General features: G+C 41.4%; 1 protein-coding gene across 3 annotated transcripts in view; it reads left to right on the top strand.

The window, feature by feature from the left end:
- Positions 1–9,921, top strand: part of WDFY1 (WD repeat and FYVE domain containing 1) — a 70,715-nt gene extending 60,794 nt beyond the window's left edge. Inside the window, exons 10-13 of one of the 3 annotated variants that reach the window (XM_054477061.2) lie at positions 498–599; positions 3,193–3,323; positions 5,024–5,132; positions 6,524–9,921. In XM_054477061.2, the coding sequence (XP_054333036.1) occupies positions 498–599; positions 3,193–3,323; positions 5,024–5,132; positions 6,524–6,583 (402 nt within the window). In that variant the 3' untranslated portion in view covers positions 6,584–9,921. Of the gene's footprint in view, positions 1–497; positions 600–3,192; positions 3,324–5,002; positions 5,133–6,523 lie in introns of all 3 variants that reach the window. The other 2 variants (XM_063648406.1, XM_054477062.2) reach the window with 2 other exon arrangements.
- The last annotated feature ends 4,959 nt before the right edge of the window (positions 9,922–14,880 follow it).

Here is a 14,880-nt window from a genome sequence, read left to right as displayed (position 1 = left end):
CTACACTCGAGCCTGAGTGACAGAGTGAGACCCTGTCCAAAAAAGACCCCCCCACACACACAATCAAACATAATATTGAATGTGACAACTAGCTAGAATATTTTGTGGAATTAAAAAGAAATGCTAACTGGCTGGGCATGGTTGCTCATGCTTATAATCCCAGCACTTTGGGAGGTCAGGAGTTTGAGACCAGCCTGGCCAACATGGCAAAACCCCATGTCTACTAAAAATACAGAAATTAGCCTGGAGTAGTAGTGCATGCCTGTAGTCCCAGCCACTTGGGAGGCTGAGGCAGGAGAGTCACTTGAATCCAAGAGGCAGAGGTTGCAGTGAGCCAAGATCACATACTGCACTCCAGCCTGGGAGACAAAAAAAAAAAAAAAAGAAGAAGAAAAGAAATACTAACCCTGGCAAGGTCTAGAACTGTTGTATTAATTCTGAAACATGGGAGTAAATATAGACACACTGATGTTGCCTTTGACTTTCTGCTCTCACAGGCTCCTCAGTGGTTGGAAAGTGATTCTTGTCAGAAATGTGAGCAGCCGTTTTTCTGGAACATAAAGCAGATGTGGGACACCAAGACGCTGGGACTAAGACAAGTGAGTAGCCACTGTCGAGTCATCGCTGGCTTGATTGTGTGTTTCACTATTTGCATACTTAATCTGGGGTTTTTTGAAACACACTTTGTTTTTGCAAATGCTATTAATTCCTACATTTTCTCTGTCTTTATCATTGTGTGGCTAACAATGAGGAAGACCTTTCCCAGGGCCAGTGAGACTGTTAGCTCACTGTTCCATTGCTTGTCCTGTATTGGAAAGGCAGGGGTGCGTAGAAGATCCTGAGAGCCTATTTTTAAATAGATAAAAGATCTTTCAGTTTAAGACTATTACTTATTAAAGTCAGTGTTTTATGCTAGCCAAGAACAAAATTAGAATAAATTAAGTCATACAGTTATATACCTTACGCTGTCACAAACAGATAAAAAGTAATAATTTAGTCCTCACTTGAATGCCTGACCCTATGAGTTTTCGATTATTTTAAATTGTTCCCTTATAAGCATACCTGGAATATTTTTATTAAGCATGTTTTGAGTACTGTTTTTAAATTTTTTTAATTAAAGAAATATGTTCCAAATAGCCTGTAGATTTCAAAGGTGCTGTTAAAGGATTCTTGTAATACTAAAGTTCTACAAAAAAAAAAAAAAAAAAAGCAGGTAAGTAAAAAAGAATGCTGATTTTATTTCTTTTATTATTGGTTGCACCTCTGTGAGCGATTAGCCTAAAGTTTGTATGTGTTAATAAACTTTTTTGGCCCTGCATGGTGGCTCAGTCCTGTAATCCCTGCACTTTGGGAAGCCGAGGTGGGTGGATCACCCGAGGTCAGGAGTTTGAGACCAGCCTGGCTAACATGGCGAAACCCTGTCTCTACTAAAAATACAAAAATTAGCTGGGTGTGGTGGCGGACGCCTGTAATCCCAGCTACTCAGGAGGCTGAGGCAGGAGAATCACTTGAACCTGGGAGGCGGAGGTTGTGGTGAGCCAAGATCACACCACTGCACTCCAGCCTAAGTGACAGAGCAAGACTCCATCTCAAAAAATAAATTAATTAATAAATAAAATCTAAAAAATTTTACTCACAGAGCTACTCCACAGTAAGGTCTCATATGAGACTGGCAGGCAAGAAGGGAATTATTTTAGTGCTCAGACCATTATAAAGCTCTGAAATAGCACCTGAGTTCTGTCTGTCATTAGCCAAGTTCTCACAATGCATGGCTGATGGTAATTAGTGCAGTATAATTAATAGGTGAAGTATTCCCTACTTCTAAAGGAAACACAGAGAAATGGATTTTACTTCCATTTATTAACAGTTAACAGAAGAGAGAAGAGGTGCTGGTCACTAAACTTTTGGTGGTAAAAGAATATGTCAAAATCAGTAATAATAATTGGACTATTTTGTAATGTTCTTGAGGCTTATTTCCAGAGTCACAGTTTGAGAGATTTTAAAAAATAGCAAAACATATGATTATGGGCATTAGTTTCTTAATGAGAGCATAGTGCATTTAAAACTTATCTTAGGCCCGGTGTGATGGCTTATGCCTGTAATCCCAGCACTTTGGGAGACCAGTGTGGAAGGGTGGCTTAAGCCCAGGAGTTTGAGACCGGCCTGAACAACATGATGAGACCCCGTCTCTATAAAAATAAATAAATAAAACTTATTTTAAAACCCTTTAGGCTGTGCATGGTGGCTCACACCTGTAATCCTAGCACTTTGGGAGGCCGAAGCAGGAGGATCACTTGAGCCTAGGTGTTCAAGACCAGCCTGGACAACATAGCAAGACCCTGTCTCTACAAAAAAAATCAAAAAATTAGCCAGACATGGTAGCAGACACGTGTAGTGCCAGCTACTTGGAAGGCTGAGATGGGAGGATCGCTTGAGTCTGGGAGGTCAAGGCCGCAGTGAGCCGTACGCCATTGCACCTTTGCATTCCAGTCTAGGTGACAGAATGAGACCCTGTCTCTGAAAAAAAAAAAAAATAATGCCTTTTTTATGATGGAGGAATAAATTTTTCTTTCCCTAAATCTACAGTGATTAGGTTCCTAAATGAACTAAATTTGGTGTTGTTAATATTGTTTGTTAACATGTAGACAGATAATATGAATGAATGAAAAGCAACATTTGACCAGTACAGCAAAGTTTTTTGGAAATCTTTGACTAGTGTCAAAATTGTCTGTCTTATGAGTGTTAATTGATACGTTGAATTGGGGTGATTACAATTCAAGGCATATCCTCCCCGCTCCTGTTCCCCTACTCTAAAGGGAAACCATGTGCTTTAAAGCAAAAGCTAGGCCAGGCGCAGTGGCTCACGCCTGTAATCCCAGCACTTTGGGAGGCTGAGGCAGGTGGATCATGAGGTCAGGAATTCGAGACCAGCCTGACCAAGATGGTGAAATCCCATCTCTACTAAAAACACAAAAATTATTCAGGCGTGGTGACAGGCACCTGTAATCCCAGCTACTTGGGAGGCTGAGGCAGGAGAATTGCTTGAACCCAGGCGCCAGAGGTTGCAGTGAGCCGAGATCACGCCACTGCACTCCAGCCTGGGTGACAGAGTGAGACTCTGTCTCAAAACAAAACAAAAAACAAAAAGCAAAAGCTAACACCCTGTTTTCCTCCTCCCGGTCACCCGTGAAGCATCACTGCAGGAAATGCGGGCAGGCTGTCTGCGGGAAGTGCAGCAGCAAGCGCTCAAGTTACCCAGTCATGGGCTTCGAGTTCCAAGTCCGGGTGTGTGATTCTTGTTACGACTCCATCAAAGACGAAGAGTGAGTGTTTGCATATTTTTGTCTCATTGCCTCTTATTACATCTGTCTAATGGTTCTCTGAAATGTGAAGGACTTCAGAAGTGATAGGATATGTTTAGCCATGTGTTTGTTTCTCCTGAATTTCCTAAGCCATTTTATTTGTTGTTTGTTTTTTTTTGAGACAGAGTCTTGCTCTGTCACCCATGCTGGAGTGCAGTGGCGTGATCTCGGCCCACTGCAACCTCTGCCTCCCAGGTTTAAGCGATTCTCCTGCCTCAGCCACCCGAGTAGCTGGGATTACAGGTGCCCCCCCACCACCTGGCTAATTTTTGTATTTTTAGTAGAGATGGAGTTTCACCATGTTGGCCAGGCTGGTCTCGAACTCCTGACCTCAAGTGATCTACCCACCTCGGCCTCCCAAAGTGCCGGGATTACAGGCGCGAGCCACTGTGCCTGGCCCCTAAGCCATTTTTGAAGAGAGGACCTGCCCTAGCTTTATGCCTTAAGACCATGAGTGTGCATCTCAAGTTGCCCCTCTGACTGGGCACCTTTGTCCTGAACACAGTGAGGAATGCTAAGTTACATGGTCCAGTAACTGGGTGGACATCCTGAGTCTCCGCATCCCACTGGCTGCTATGCAGGGATAAGTCCATGCACCTGTGGATGGCAGTGGTTGAGCTGGTTCTCTATAAAAGTATCCAGTGCCCAGACCTTTGTTCACACATGCATGTAAATTTACTGGGAAAACTCTAGAGACCAATGTTCTTTCTTCCACAAAAATCTGGCTTAGCAGTCTATTCTTAAATTGCTCTTTGTGTGTAAGACACATCTGTTTGTATACCCCACTCTGCCCTGACTTTTAGGCAAATCTATTAGGACAGAACCACCATTTTCTTTCCTTCCCTTTGAATCATCTTTTAAAGCAGCAGAGACAAATGTTGGCAGAGGTCCACATTGGAAAGCTAGTGCATCACGACTGGTGTTGGTAAACGAACTAGTGATGGGATTGGGGCAGCTGGGCTTTGAAGCCGGTGCTGTAAGAGACACTGCTCCTGTGCATGGTGGAGGTTTCAGGGAAAACGGCAGCTCTCTGATGTTTTGCCCATGCTGTATGATTTTATTCAATGCAATTCTTCTTTTATATTGAAGATTCTTGTTTTTATATCTAGGAATGTATCAGCCTTTCCAGTAAAAAAAAAAAAAAAAATCAGTTATTTTGGGAGTTTTATAAAACAATCTTGTGATTTAACATACTTTCTGTCATCATTAAATTATACGTTAGTTTTCAAAACCATAGCCACAATTTTAGGAGCAAATTTTAACACTATTATCATAAGCATTTACTTTTTTTTTTTTTGAGACTGAGTCTTGCTTGATCACCTGGGCTGGAGTGCAGTGGTACAATCTCGGCTCACTGCAGCCTCCACCTCCCAGGTTCAAGCGATTCTCCTGCCTCAGCCTCCCGAGTAGCTGGGATTACAGGCGTGTGCCACCACACAGAGCTAATTTTTAAGAGACGGGGTTTCACCATGTTGACCAGGCTGGTCTTGAACCCCTGACCTCAAGTGATCCACCCATCTCGGCCTCCCAAAGTGCTGGGGGTACAGGCATGAGCCACTGCACCTGGCCATATTTGCTTATTTTATGTTGCTGAAAAAGCTTACCCCACTAGCTGTAGGTACACTCAAGTAAATTTTCAGTGATCTCTTTTCTCTTGTTAGTCGGACTTCTCTAGCGACCTTTCATGAAGGAAAACATAACATTTCCCACATGTCCATGGACGTTGCCAGGGGACTGATGGTGACCTGTGGGACCGACCGCATTGTAAAGGTACGATGGCTAATTGTCTGTCAGCATCTCAGTTGAGATTGCCCATTATCATGCTGTGAATGTGCAGGAGACAGTCACTCTTTCTGATTGGCAAGCTTTATAAGCAACTGATTGCCAGTTTAAAACCTTGAGAAACAAATTGCTTGCCTCTGAGTTTCCATGCACTCAGTGGTGGTCAATCCCAGTGGCACCTCCCTCTGCAGTGTCTGTCTGGCGGAGTGAGTCTGGCACCCTGTATATCCCTATGGGTGGAGCTGACCTCAGGGTTCCCCCTTGCTGGGCTGGGCCCTCACCCCTGACCCATCTCAAGACATTCCTACCCTTGCCAATGTTCCTTTTCATCCTAGGCAGAATGTGTCCTCATTATAAGGAATAACCACACATTTTAAAAATTAAATCCCTGGGTCACTAACACATAAATTGAAATGAAGTGTTTTATACTTAGTACCATTCTTTTTTTTTTTTTGAGATGGGTCTTGCTCTGTTGTCCAGGCTGGAGTGCAGTGGCACAATCACTACTCACTGCAGCCTTCACCTTCCAGGCTCAAGCAATCTTCCCACCTCAGCCTCCCGAAGTAGCTAGAACTACAGGTGCCTGCCACCAGGCTTGGCTAATTTTGGGGGGATTTTTCGTAGAGATCGGGTCCTACTGTGTTGCCCAGGCTGATCTCAAACTCCTCAGCTCAAGTGATCTTCCCATCTCAGGCTCCCAAAGTACTGGGATTACAGACATGATCCACCATGCCTGGCCTAAGTACCACTCTTCAAAGGTGAAACTGTGAGATATTATATATTCCTGATGGGCTTTTCTAAAAAAAAAATGGAATTTATACTAAAACATTATTATGATGTAATTTTTATGTGTAAAGACACTACCTATATGCTTTATTCACATTTTAGTGAACTACATTGTTTTATCTTTCTGAAAATCTTTTTGTTTGAGATAAGGTCTCGCTCTGTCACCCAGGCTGTAGTGTAGTGGTGTGACCTCGGTTCAGTGCAACCTCTGCCTTCTGGGCTCAGGTGATCCTCCCACCTCAGCCTCTTGAGTGGCTGGGACCACAGGCATGTGCCACCACACCAGGCTAATTTCTGTGTTTTTTTTTTGGTAGAGACAGGGTTTTGCCACATTGGCCAGGCTGGTCTTGAACTCCTGGGCTCAAGCACTACACCCGCCTTGGTCTCCCAAAGTGCTGGGATTACAGGCGTGAGCCACCGTGCCCAGCCACCTGGCCTCTTTCTATAAATCTTAAGGAGGTGTTATGAAAGAAGAGAATGAGAAAATTCATTATTTTGATACCTTTTGACAGTTGTTTGTTTGTCTGTGTTGACTCTTGCCATTAGACCTGGTTATCACTGCTGCCGTTTCCGCGTTTCTTCCTTCCTTGTAGATCTGGGACATGACGCCTGTGGTGGGCTGCAGTCTGGCGACTGGGTTTTCTCCACACTGATCTGAGAGCTGGGCGACGTCCACACCTAAGAACAGCAACTCCACCAAATGAAGTCCTTCTCACGCAGCTCCACAGCGCTGTCTCGTGAATGGACAGTAGCCACTTACAAACAAATCAACATTTTTAAAAAGAAAATGTAAAGGTGTGTTTTGGGGCATTTGTGGAACTTACCCGTGGGGACTAATATGGAAAAGGTCTATCCGTAGTGGTTCCCTGAAGACTGGAATTACTTCAGCGAAACTTCCCCATGAGCAGCTAATGTGTAGTGAAAGAATGAGCTAGCAAATGAGTTTTAGCGGGGACAAAAAATCAAACAAAAAAGTGAACGCTTAGAACCTTCTCAAAGCAGTCACAAGTACAGACACTTCACTTAGCCTAGGGGGCCTTCCAGGGTTCTTGTGGCTGTTGTCAGAGCAGGAGCTGGGGGAAGGAAGACTTGTTCTCTCTTTCTTGAGGGGTGGCATTAGGAACTTACGAAACCAGAGATCTTTCCCTATGAGCTGGCAATATGTGAATATCCTCTACACTTAGTTATTGATAAACTTCTTAAAGAGATCTGTTATTTTCAGGTAGTGCCATAATCTGCACTTAGCATTGGCTTGCTTCAGTTGTTTCTCTTCCCAGCCAGTATGCCACAGGTGAACTTTTGAGGTTGTCGTTAAGTAAGTTGTGAAATTTCTGTAATAACCAAGGCAGTCTGCATTCTTCCCTTTCCCCCAAATTCCTAGGACAAAATTTTTTATGGTGCTGTTAACATGGGAGTCACACAAGCCGCCTAACTTTTTCTCATTGCCATTAGTAATGACTGATGGAAAACCCAGCCACCATTGTGATGCGAAATGATCAGTCTGTTGCCTGGAACAGCCCAGTCCTCTTAACTGAAACAGCATTCTACTTGTTGTTCCAAGATGAGCCTCTGCAATATTCTGGCAATTTAATATACCCCCGACAAAAGCACTCCACAGCTTTTACACTATTTTGACTTTGAGTTATTACTAGTATTATTCATGTTTTCATAAAAAGAAGTTAGTGACCCAAGCTGTAATCATTCATCAGGTCTTCCACAATAATTCCCAACTCGTAAATTGCTTTCCTAACAACTAGCAAAAGCTGTTGTTCATAATGGCATTTCTAAAGCTTTTGGGCACTGTGTACCAGGATGAGGAAGAGAAGAAATGAGGAGCCTGTCTTTTAATATTCCAGTATTTGTGTGTTTGATTTTTTTTTGACAACAGTACATATATCTATTTCTCTAGGGATGTGGAAGTAAGTGGAGAAGGGCCTACCTTTTTAAAGGACAAATATAAAAATAGATAACAACAGTATCTTTGCTAATCTTACTAATGGATATTGATTAAAAAAAAAAAAAACACCTCAGTACTGCATCACTGTGTTGGGATCATACCAAGACAATAGGGTCATTCCATATGATAAAACTAAAGGACTAAATTTGTTTTATAGTGACGTCTTAGAGGGACTGAAAAGTTTAAGGAGGCAATCAAACTAAAATGTCTTAATGGCTGTGTGACACACATAAGGAAAGGAAAGGGGGTCAGGCACATGTACTGGAATGATCTGCATTAAACATTGACTTGTCTTCAGAAATAAGACTGAAGGGTTTTGTTGTTCCTTAGAGTTTTCATATTACATCACCTAAAGAGATTTCTTTTAAAAACTTTCTAGACTCTTTGCAAAATGTATATTACTAACATAGTTTGGAAGAAAAATTGAGTCGTGGTAAGTTTTGTTCAAGCACAATGTTGAATGTTAAGCTTCCTGTATTAATTTTAGTTCAGTTAATGGTTCAGCCCATACAAAGGTGCTATCCTGGGGATTTTATGAAGTCCTGAAAGGAAAATAGAAGATGATCAATTCCTTGCCCTGTGGAAGAGTGCAGAACTGTGGTTTTGTTTTCCTTTGACTTCTGTAAAATGTGACTGTTTGACATCTGTGGTAGATTGAACGGAATATCATAGCTGCTGAGTTTACTCCATAGCTTTCAAACCTTTTTTATTTTAAGAAATTCTTGAAAAACCCTATGTTCCTTGGGAACATAAAGTTATTATAGTGCCTCCTAAGGGGTTAATATAAATCAAGGAGGAAATTTATATTTAAGGAAGAATTGGAGTGACATATCTTAGAAAAGGAAAGGCAGATGTTTCCATATAGCTTGCCCTCCTCCAGGCCTATCATCATTTTTCTTTTTAGAGACAAACATGACAGGCTTGTCTTGTCTCTCTCACATGCTAGGTAGCAAATGGGGTGATATTTTTATAGAAGTGGGCAAAAATTATTTTCTCAATTTTACTGAGTAGGCACAGAAGAAAAGTACAGATAGGCTGATGGTTATTGCCTTATTTTGACTGCATTTCTCTTAAATGGGTCATTTAAATTAGTTCTTCAAGTAACAGTTTACTGGTCATTCCATTCCTGAATATGCAGGCTAATTTGTACAGATAGGGATTAAGGAATACAGACTATTAGAGAAGATCCTTATATTTACATCTAGTATATATGTGATAAGGAAATGCCAATTCTTCATTATAAACAAGTTTTAAAATTGTTCTTTCTTAGTTCAAATGATAGCAATACCCCTATAGCATTAGGTAGAAACAAATTATTCATTACATTGTAAATCTCTTTACTATGTCCTAGCTCTGTCCTGCTACCTAAAGGATACAAAGAAATACTATTGCTCTAGAATGTATCACTTTGTTCTCCCACGAAATAATTCAGTTTGTTAGTACCTATATTTTTAAACTGGTGAAACTGACCCAAATATGTAATAAATACCATAGTAGCTCAGACCCAAGGAGATATTTTTCTAAAATCAGTTTTCATTAAAGTACTTTCCACTTCCGTTATTGGATATGGTATCTCCTAAAATGTAAAAAAAAAACCTGTTACTATAATGATAAACCATCTGCTCATTGTAAGTGTGAGGCTTAACAAATAAGTAATACATGCTATATTTATTCAAGTGTCTATTGCTTAATTGTTAATTGTGAGCAGATTTATTGAATGCCTATTCTATTTTCTGCAGTTTACAATACAATAACTCTTTGAGTAAGTTGAAGTTTAATTGTGCAGCAAATTTGTATTAGAGTACAATTTAAAGTGTTTTTCTCTATAACCTTTTTTGACTGGGGAAGCAAGGGGTAATGTTAATTAGTACACTTTGTTCTTGTACTAGCTATGTTTCTATAAGATACGGTGCCCTGTGTATCCCAGAGATGCTAGAAAACTTTGTTCTTTGCTCCTATTTGTGGGTTCTGTTTTTGTGGGTTTTTTTTTTTTTGAGAAAATGTACACAATAAAACATTCCTTGCTTGTTACTATGTTTGCCTAATATCACTTTTGTTGTAGTCGGCCTGGACGTAGGGCAATAACAGTAGCAACCATTTATTCAGCACCCTCTGTGTGCTGGGTGCTTTCACTACATTATCTTACTCAATCCTGGCAACACTTGGGCAAGGCATTATTCCTCCCATTTTACAGATGAGAAAACCAAGAGAATTTGTGTTATTAAGTCTGTCTTTCTGTCTTAAAAGCACATGCCTTCTTCCTGCCTCTTGCCTGAATGTGCTAGCATGTCATTTGTGTTCTCTGTAAGGGTGGGGTGGGTATTACTATCTCTGCTGCTTGAGGTAGCAGTCAGCATAGTGCAGGATATTTAGGCTCTCTGACCACACAGAGCTATCTAGTGATAACAAGATCAAGCTCTACTTCTCCTCAGCAGCTCAGTTTTGTGAGTGAACACGTGTGGTTCAGACCCAGAAGAACTGATACCTCAACTAAACCAATCAGAGATTGATTTAGAAACCAGAAAGGCAGTGAATAATGTTTTTCAAAATAAATATGGCTTTCTTTTCTCTCATCATCAAAATATTGTCTTATAATAAAAAGAAAAGGAAGCTGGGCACGGTGGCTCACGTTTGTAATCCCAGCGCTTTGGGAGGCTGAGGTGGATCACGAGGTCAGGAGTTCCAGACCAGCCTGGCCAAGATGGTGAAACTCCGTCTCTACTAAAAATACAAAAAATTAGCCAGGCATGGTAGCAGGCGCTTGTAATCCCAGCTACTCGGGAGGCTGAGGCAGGAGAATCGCTTGAACCCGGGAGGCGAAGGTTGCAGTGAGCTGAGATCGTGCCGCTGCACTCTAGCCTGGGCAACAAGAGCAAGACTCCCATCTCAATAAAATAATAATAATAAGGAAAAGAAAAAGAACCAAAAAGTATAAAACAAGTTGTTTTTAAAATCATCTCATCCCACCACCTGGAGAAAACACCATTAAACTTATCCTGTATATCTTTCCAATGTTTTTATAAATGCCTCCATACATATGTAACACACACTTAGAGATACATTGTTTTAATGGGACCATACTTGTTTTCCCGCTTGATACATTATGGATAGTTTGCCGGTGTCAAAAAGTAGAGCTTCATGTTAGTGGAGCTCTACTTTTTTTTATGGCTGCGTAGTTGCAGTAGACATTCGCTCTTGCCGTCATCTGGACACATATTGGGATCCCACGTCTCCAGCTGAGGTCAAGAAAGGCCCTTGTAACTTGTAACTTGCTTTAGCAAATGAAATGTGGGCAGAAGCTCTTTACTGCAGGTGTGAGGCTCTGGTACCATGACACTTTCTTCCATGCCCCTCGTGAAGCATGTGTTGGTGAAGTGTGACGCTAAGCCATTCTACAGATCACAACCGCTCTAGGACTGCAGTGGACTTTGCATGATCGAGAAATAAATCATTGTTTTAGCCGACTGCGGTAGGGGTGTGTGGTGTGTGTGTCAGGGATGGGAGAGTGGCTAGGGATTTGTGTGTGTGTGCCTTACAGCATAATACTAGCATGTATAGCAGTATTCCATTGTCCTATGTGGCTAAACCATCATGTATTTTACCAATCTCATAAAATTAGATTATATATGTTTAGATTATCATTTTAATTAAAACACTAAATATTTTTTAAAATTTTAAATTTAAAAATATACAAGCTCAGCATGCTTATATGTTTGTCTTGCCCACTTTTCCAATTATTTTCTGAGGATAAAGTCTTAAGAAGTGGGAATTGCTGGGTCAGAATATGCATGTTATTAAGTGTTTTATTGTTATTGATAATATCCTCACACTATTGCCAAGATTTGAATTTGTGTTTTTGGATAGGCAATAAAAAGGTATCTGTTAGTGTCTTAATTTATGGAATGGCAGTTACTTTACAGTGAAAATAATATCAATTTCCCAAGTAGAAAACTGGAAATTCTGAAGCCAAAGTCCAGCCTCGTTTTCTAGTAACCCTGTATTGCAAACCAATTATTTACTTCCTATATTCTCTAAAGACCAGTGAATCTTAATTAGTGTTTTATGATACCATATTTTCTTTATTTTGAAATTTTTTAAAAAAATTATACTTTAAGTTCTGGGATACATGTGCCGAACATGCAGGCCTGTTACATAGGTATACACGTTCCATGGTGGTTTGCTGTACCCATCAACCCATCATTTACATGAGGTGTTTCTCCTAATGCTATCCCTTCCCTAGCCCCCCACTCCCCAACAGGCCCCAGTGTGTGATGTTCCCCTCCCCGTGTTCATGTGTTCTCATTGTTCAACTCCCACTTATGAGTGAGAACATGCAGTATTTAGTTTTCTGTTCCTGTGTTAGTTTGCTGAGAATGATGGTTTCCAGCTTCATCCATGTCCCTGCAAAGGACGTGAACTCATCCTTTTTTATGGCTGCATAGTATTCCATTACGTATATATCCCACATTTTCTTTATTCAGTCTACCATTGATGAGCATTTGGGTTGGTTCCAAGTCTTTGCTATTGTGAACAGTGCTGCAATAAACATACGTGTGCATGTGTCTTAATTCTTTCTAGAAAGTACATTTTATTTTTTATTTTTTGAGATGAAGTCTGACTGTCACCCAGGCTGGAGAGCAGTGGCGTGATCTCGGCTCACTTCAACTTCTGCCTCCCGAGTTTAAGTGATTCTCCTGCCTCAGCCTCCTGAGTAGCTGGGACTACAGGCGCATGCCACCATGCCTGGCTAATTTTTATATTTTTAGTAGAGACAAAGTTTCACCATGTTGGCCAGGCTGGTCTTGTGATCTAACCTCAAGTGATCAGCCCACCTTGGCCTCCCAAAGTGCTGGGATTACAGGCATGAGCCTAATTTTTATCCAAAATAGATTAACATTAATGCACAGCAAAGAATGGAGGGGTGTCCCAAAATCGAGCTAATAAATTTGAAAGAACTTGGGACTCTTCTAGAGTACGGCTGTTAAACCTATGATGCTCTTAAAGGACTTTTTTACTTAAATCCTCCTAATAGGGATATTATCTCTTCCCATAATATTGAGAATAGCCAATAGTTTTGCAGACTCTACCATGAAAATCAAACACAACTAACAAAAGTTACAAAACAATCAGATGATTTTAGTATTTCAAAACTCCAGGTATCATTCCTTTATTAAATAAATGTGATATTGAGTTTTGGCAAGATAATAGCAAACAACCAGATTTTTTAATAGCTCTAGATTTCTTTGGTTAATTCTGTGATACCAAGTTTTGCAGGCTTGCATAATTTGTTGAATTCAAAATACCTTAACTCAACCAGGCATGGTGCTTCATGCCTGTAATCCCAGCACTTTGGAAGGCCGAGGCGGGCAGATCACCTGAGGTCAGGAGTTCAAGACCAGCCTGGCCAACATGTTGAAACCCCGTCTCTACAAAAATACAAAAATTAGCTGGGCATAATGACGGGTGCCTGTAATCCCAGCTACTCAGAAGGCTGAGGTGGGAGAATCACTTGAACCCAGGAAGCGGAGGTTGCAGTAAGCCGAGATTGTGCCACTGCACTTCAGCTGAGGTGACAGTGCGAGATTCCGTCTCAAAACAAACCTTAACTCAGAGAAAGAAAAATTGTTTTTGAACAATTTCACATTTATTTAAATGATTCTTCTAGATCCACCACATGCTTAAACTCTTGTTGTGAGGCTCGACCCATGCATGATAATGGCCTGTAACCTGCGTTTCTGCTCTAGCTTGGAAGCCTCTGGAAGACAGGGGCTGGTCTTTTTATCCTCAGTGTCCATCAACAAGACTTGCTCAGTCCTGATCTTTAGACCTTTGATTTAGATCTTGTTTTCATTTATTCCACAGATTGGAGAGCAAAACTGGATACGTTTCTTCTCATGCTTTGAAAAAGCCACTTTAGGCTGAATGTGTGGAAAGTTCTGTTGTGCAATTTTCCTTAAGCTGTTGGGGTTAGAGGAACTCATTAAAGAGCAACTTTTATAATTAGGAACATCTGGTTGAATGAACCCACTGTAGTGTTAGGAAGAAAGGGAGAGGAAAAAGAAAACATACAGTCAGGCAGAAATTTGTTCATTTCTGGACTTACCTGTATAAAAACAATTCTTTGCTCAGGTGATTTGAGGACTTTATTTCTAAGTTATTCATGTACTTTTTTTTTTTTTTTTTTTTTGAGACAGAGTCTCACCCTTTTGCTCAGGCTGGAATGCAATGGCGCAATCTTGGCTCACTGCAATCTCCGCCTCCTGGGGTCAAAGGATTCTCCAGCCTCAGCCTCCTGAACAGCTGGGATTACAGGCATGTGCCACCACGCCTGGCTAGTTTTTATATTTTTAGTAGAGATAGGGTTTCACCATACTCGCCAAGCTGGTCTTGAAATCCTGACCTCAAGTGATCCACCCGCCTCGGCCTCCCAAAGTGCTAGGATTACAGGCGTGAGCCACCACGCCCGGCCTATTCACGTACTTTCATATTTCTTGTATTGTCAGGTATATATTATCTGTTATCTGAGGGAGTCATATCAGCCGTTATCTGTCAGATCAATCTCAAGTTGCAACTGTGTGCCGACAACATAGGCGAGCTTGCCGACATAAACCTCGGCACAGCCCTAAGGGCACTACCTTCCAATAGACCCCCAGAACAGCCGCTTCTCACCATTCTGCTGCTACTACTATAGGGCAGCCCACACTCATCTATTCCAGTAGCTCCCTGGATTAGTCAGGTTCTTTAGAGGGACAGAACTAATCGGATCGATAAATATATGAAGGGGAGTTGACTCACACGATCACAAGGTGAAGTCCCATCCTGGGCTGTAATAGGTCTGCAAGCTGAGGAGCTAGGAAGCCAGTCCAAGTCCCAACCTCAGAAGTAGGGAAGCCGACAGAGCAGCCTTCAGTCTGTTGCTGCAGGCTCGAGAGCCCCTGGCAAATCACTGGTGTAAGTCCAGGAGTTCAAAAGCCGAAGAACATGGAATCTGAT

The sequence above is a fragment of the Pongo pygmaeus genome, chromosome 11, assembly GCF_028885625.2.
Source record: "Pongo pygmaeus isolate AG05252 chromosome 11, NHGRI_mPonPyg2-v2.0_pri, whole genome shotgun sequence".
Lineage (NCBI taxonomy): Eukaryota > Metazoa > Chordata > Mammalia > Primates > Hominidae > Pongo > Pongo pygmaeus.
Note: the sequence above shows the minus strand (reverse complement) of the source record. Positions and strands in the feature narration are given on the sequence as shown.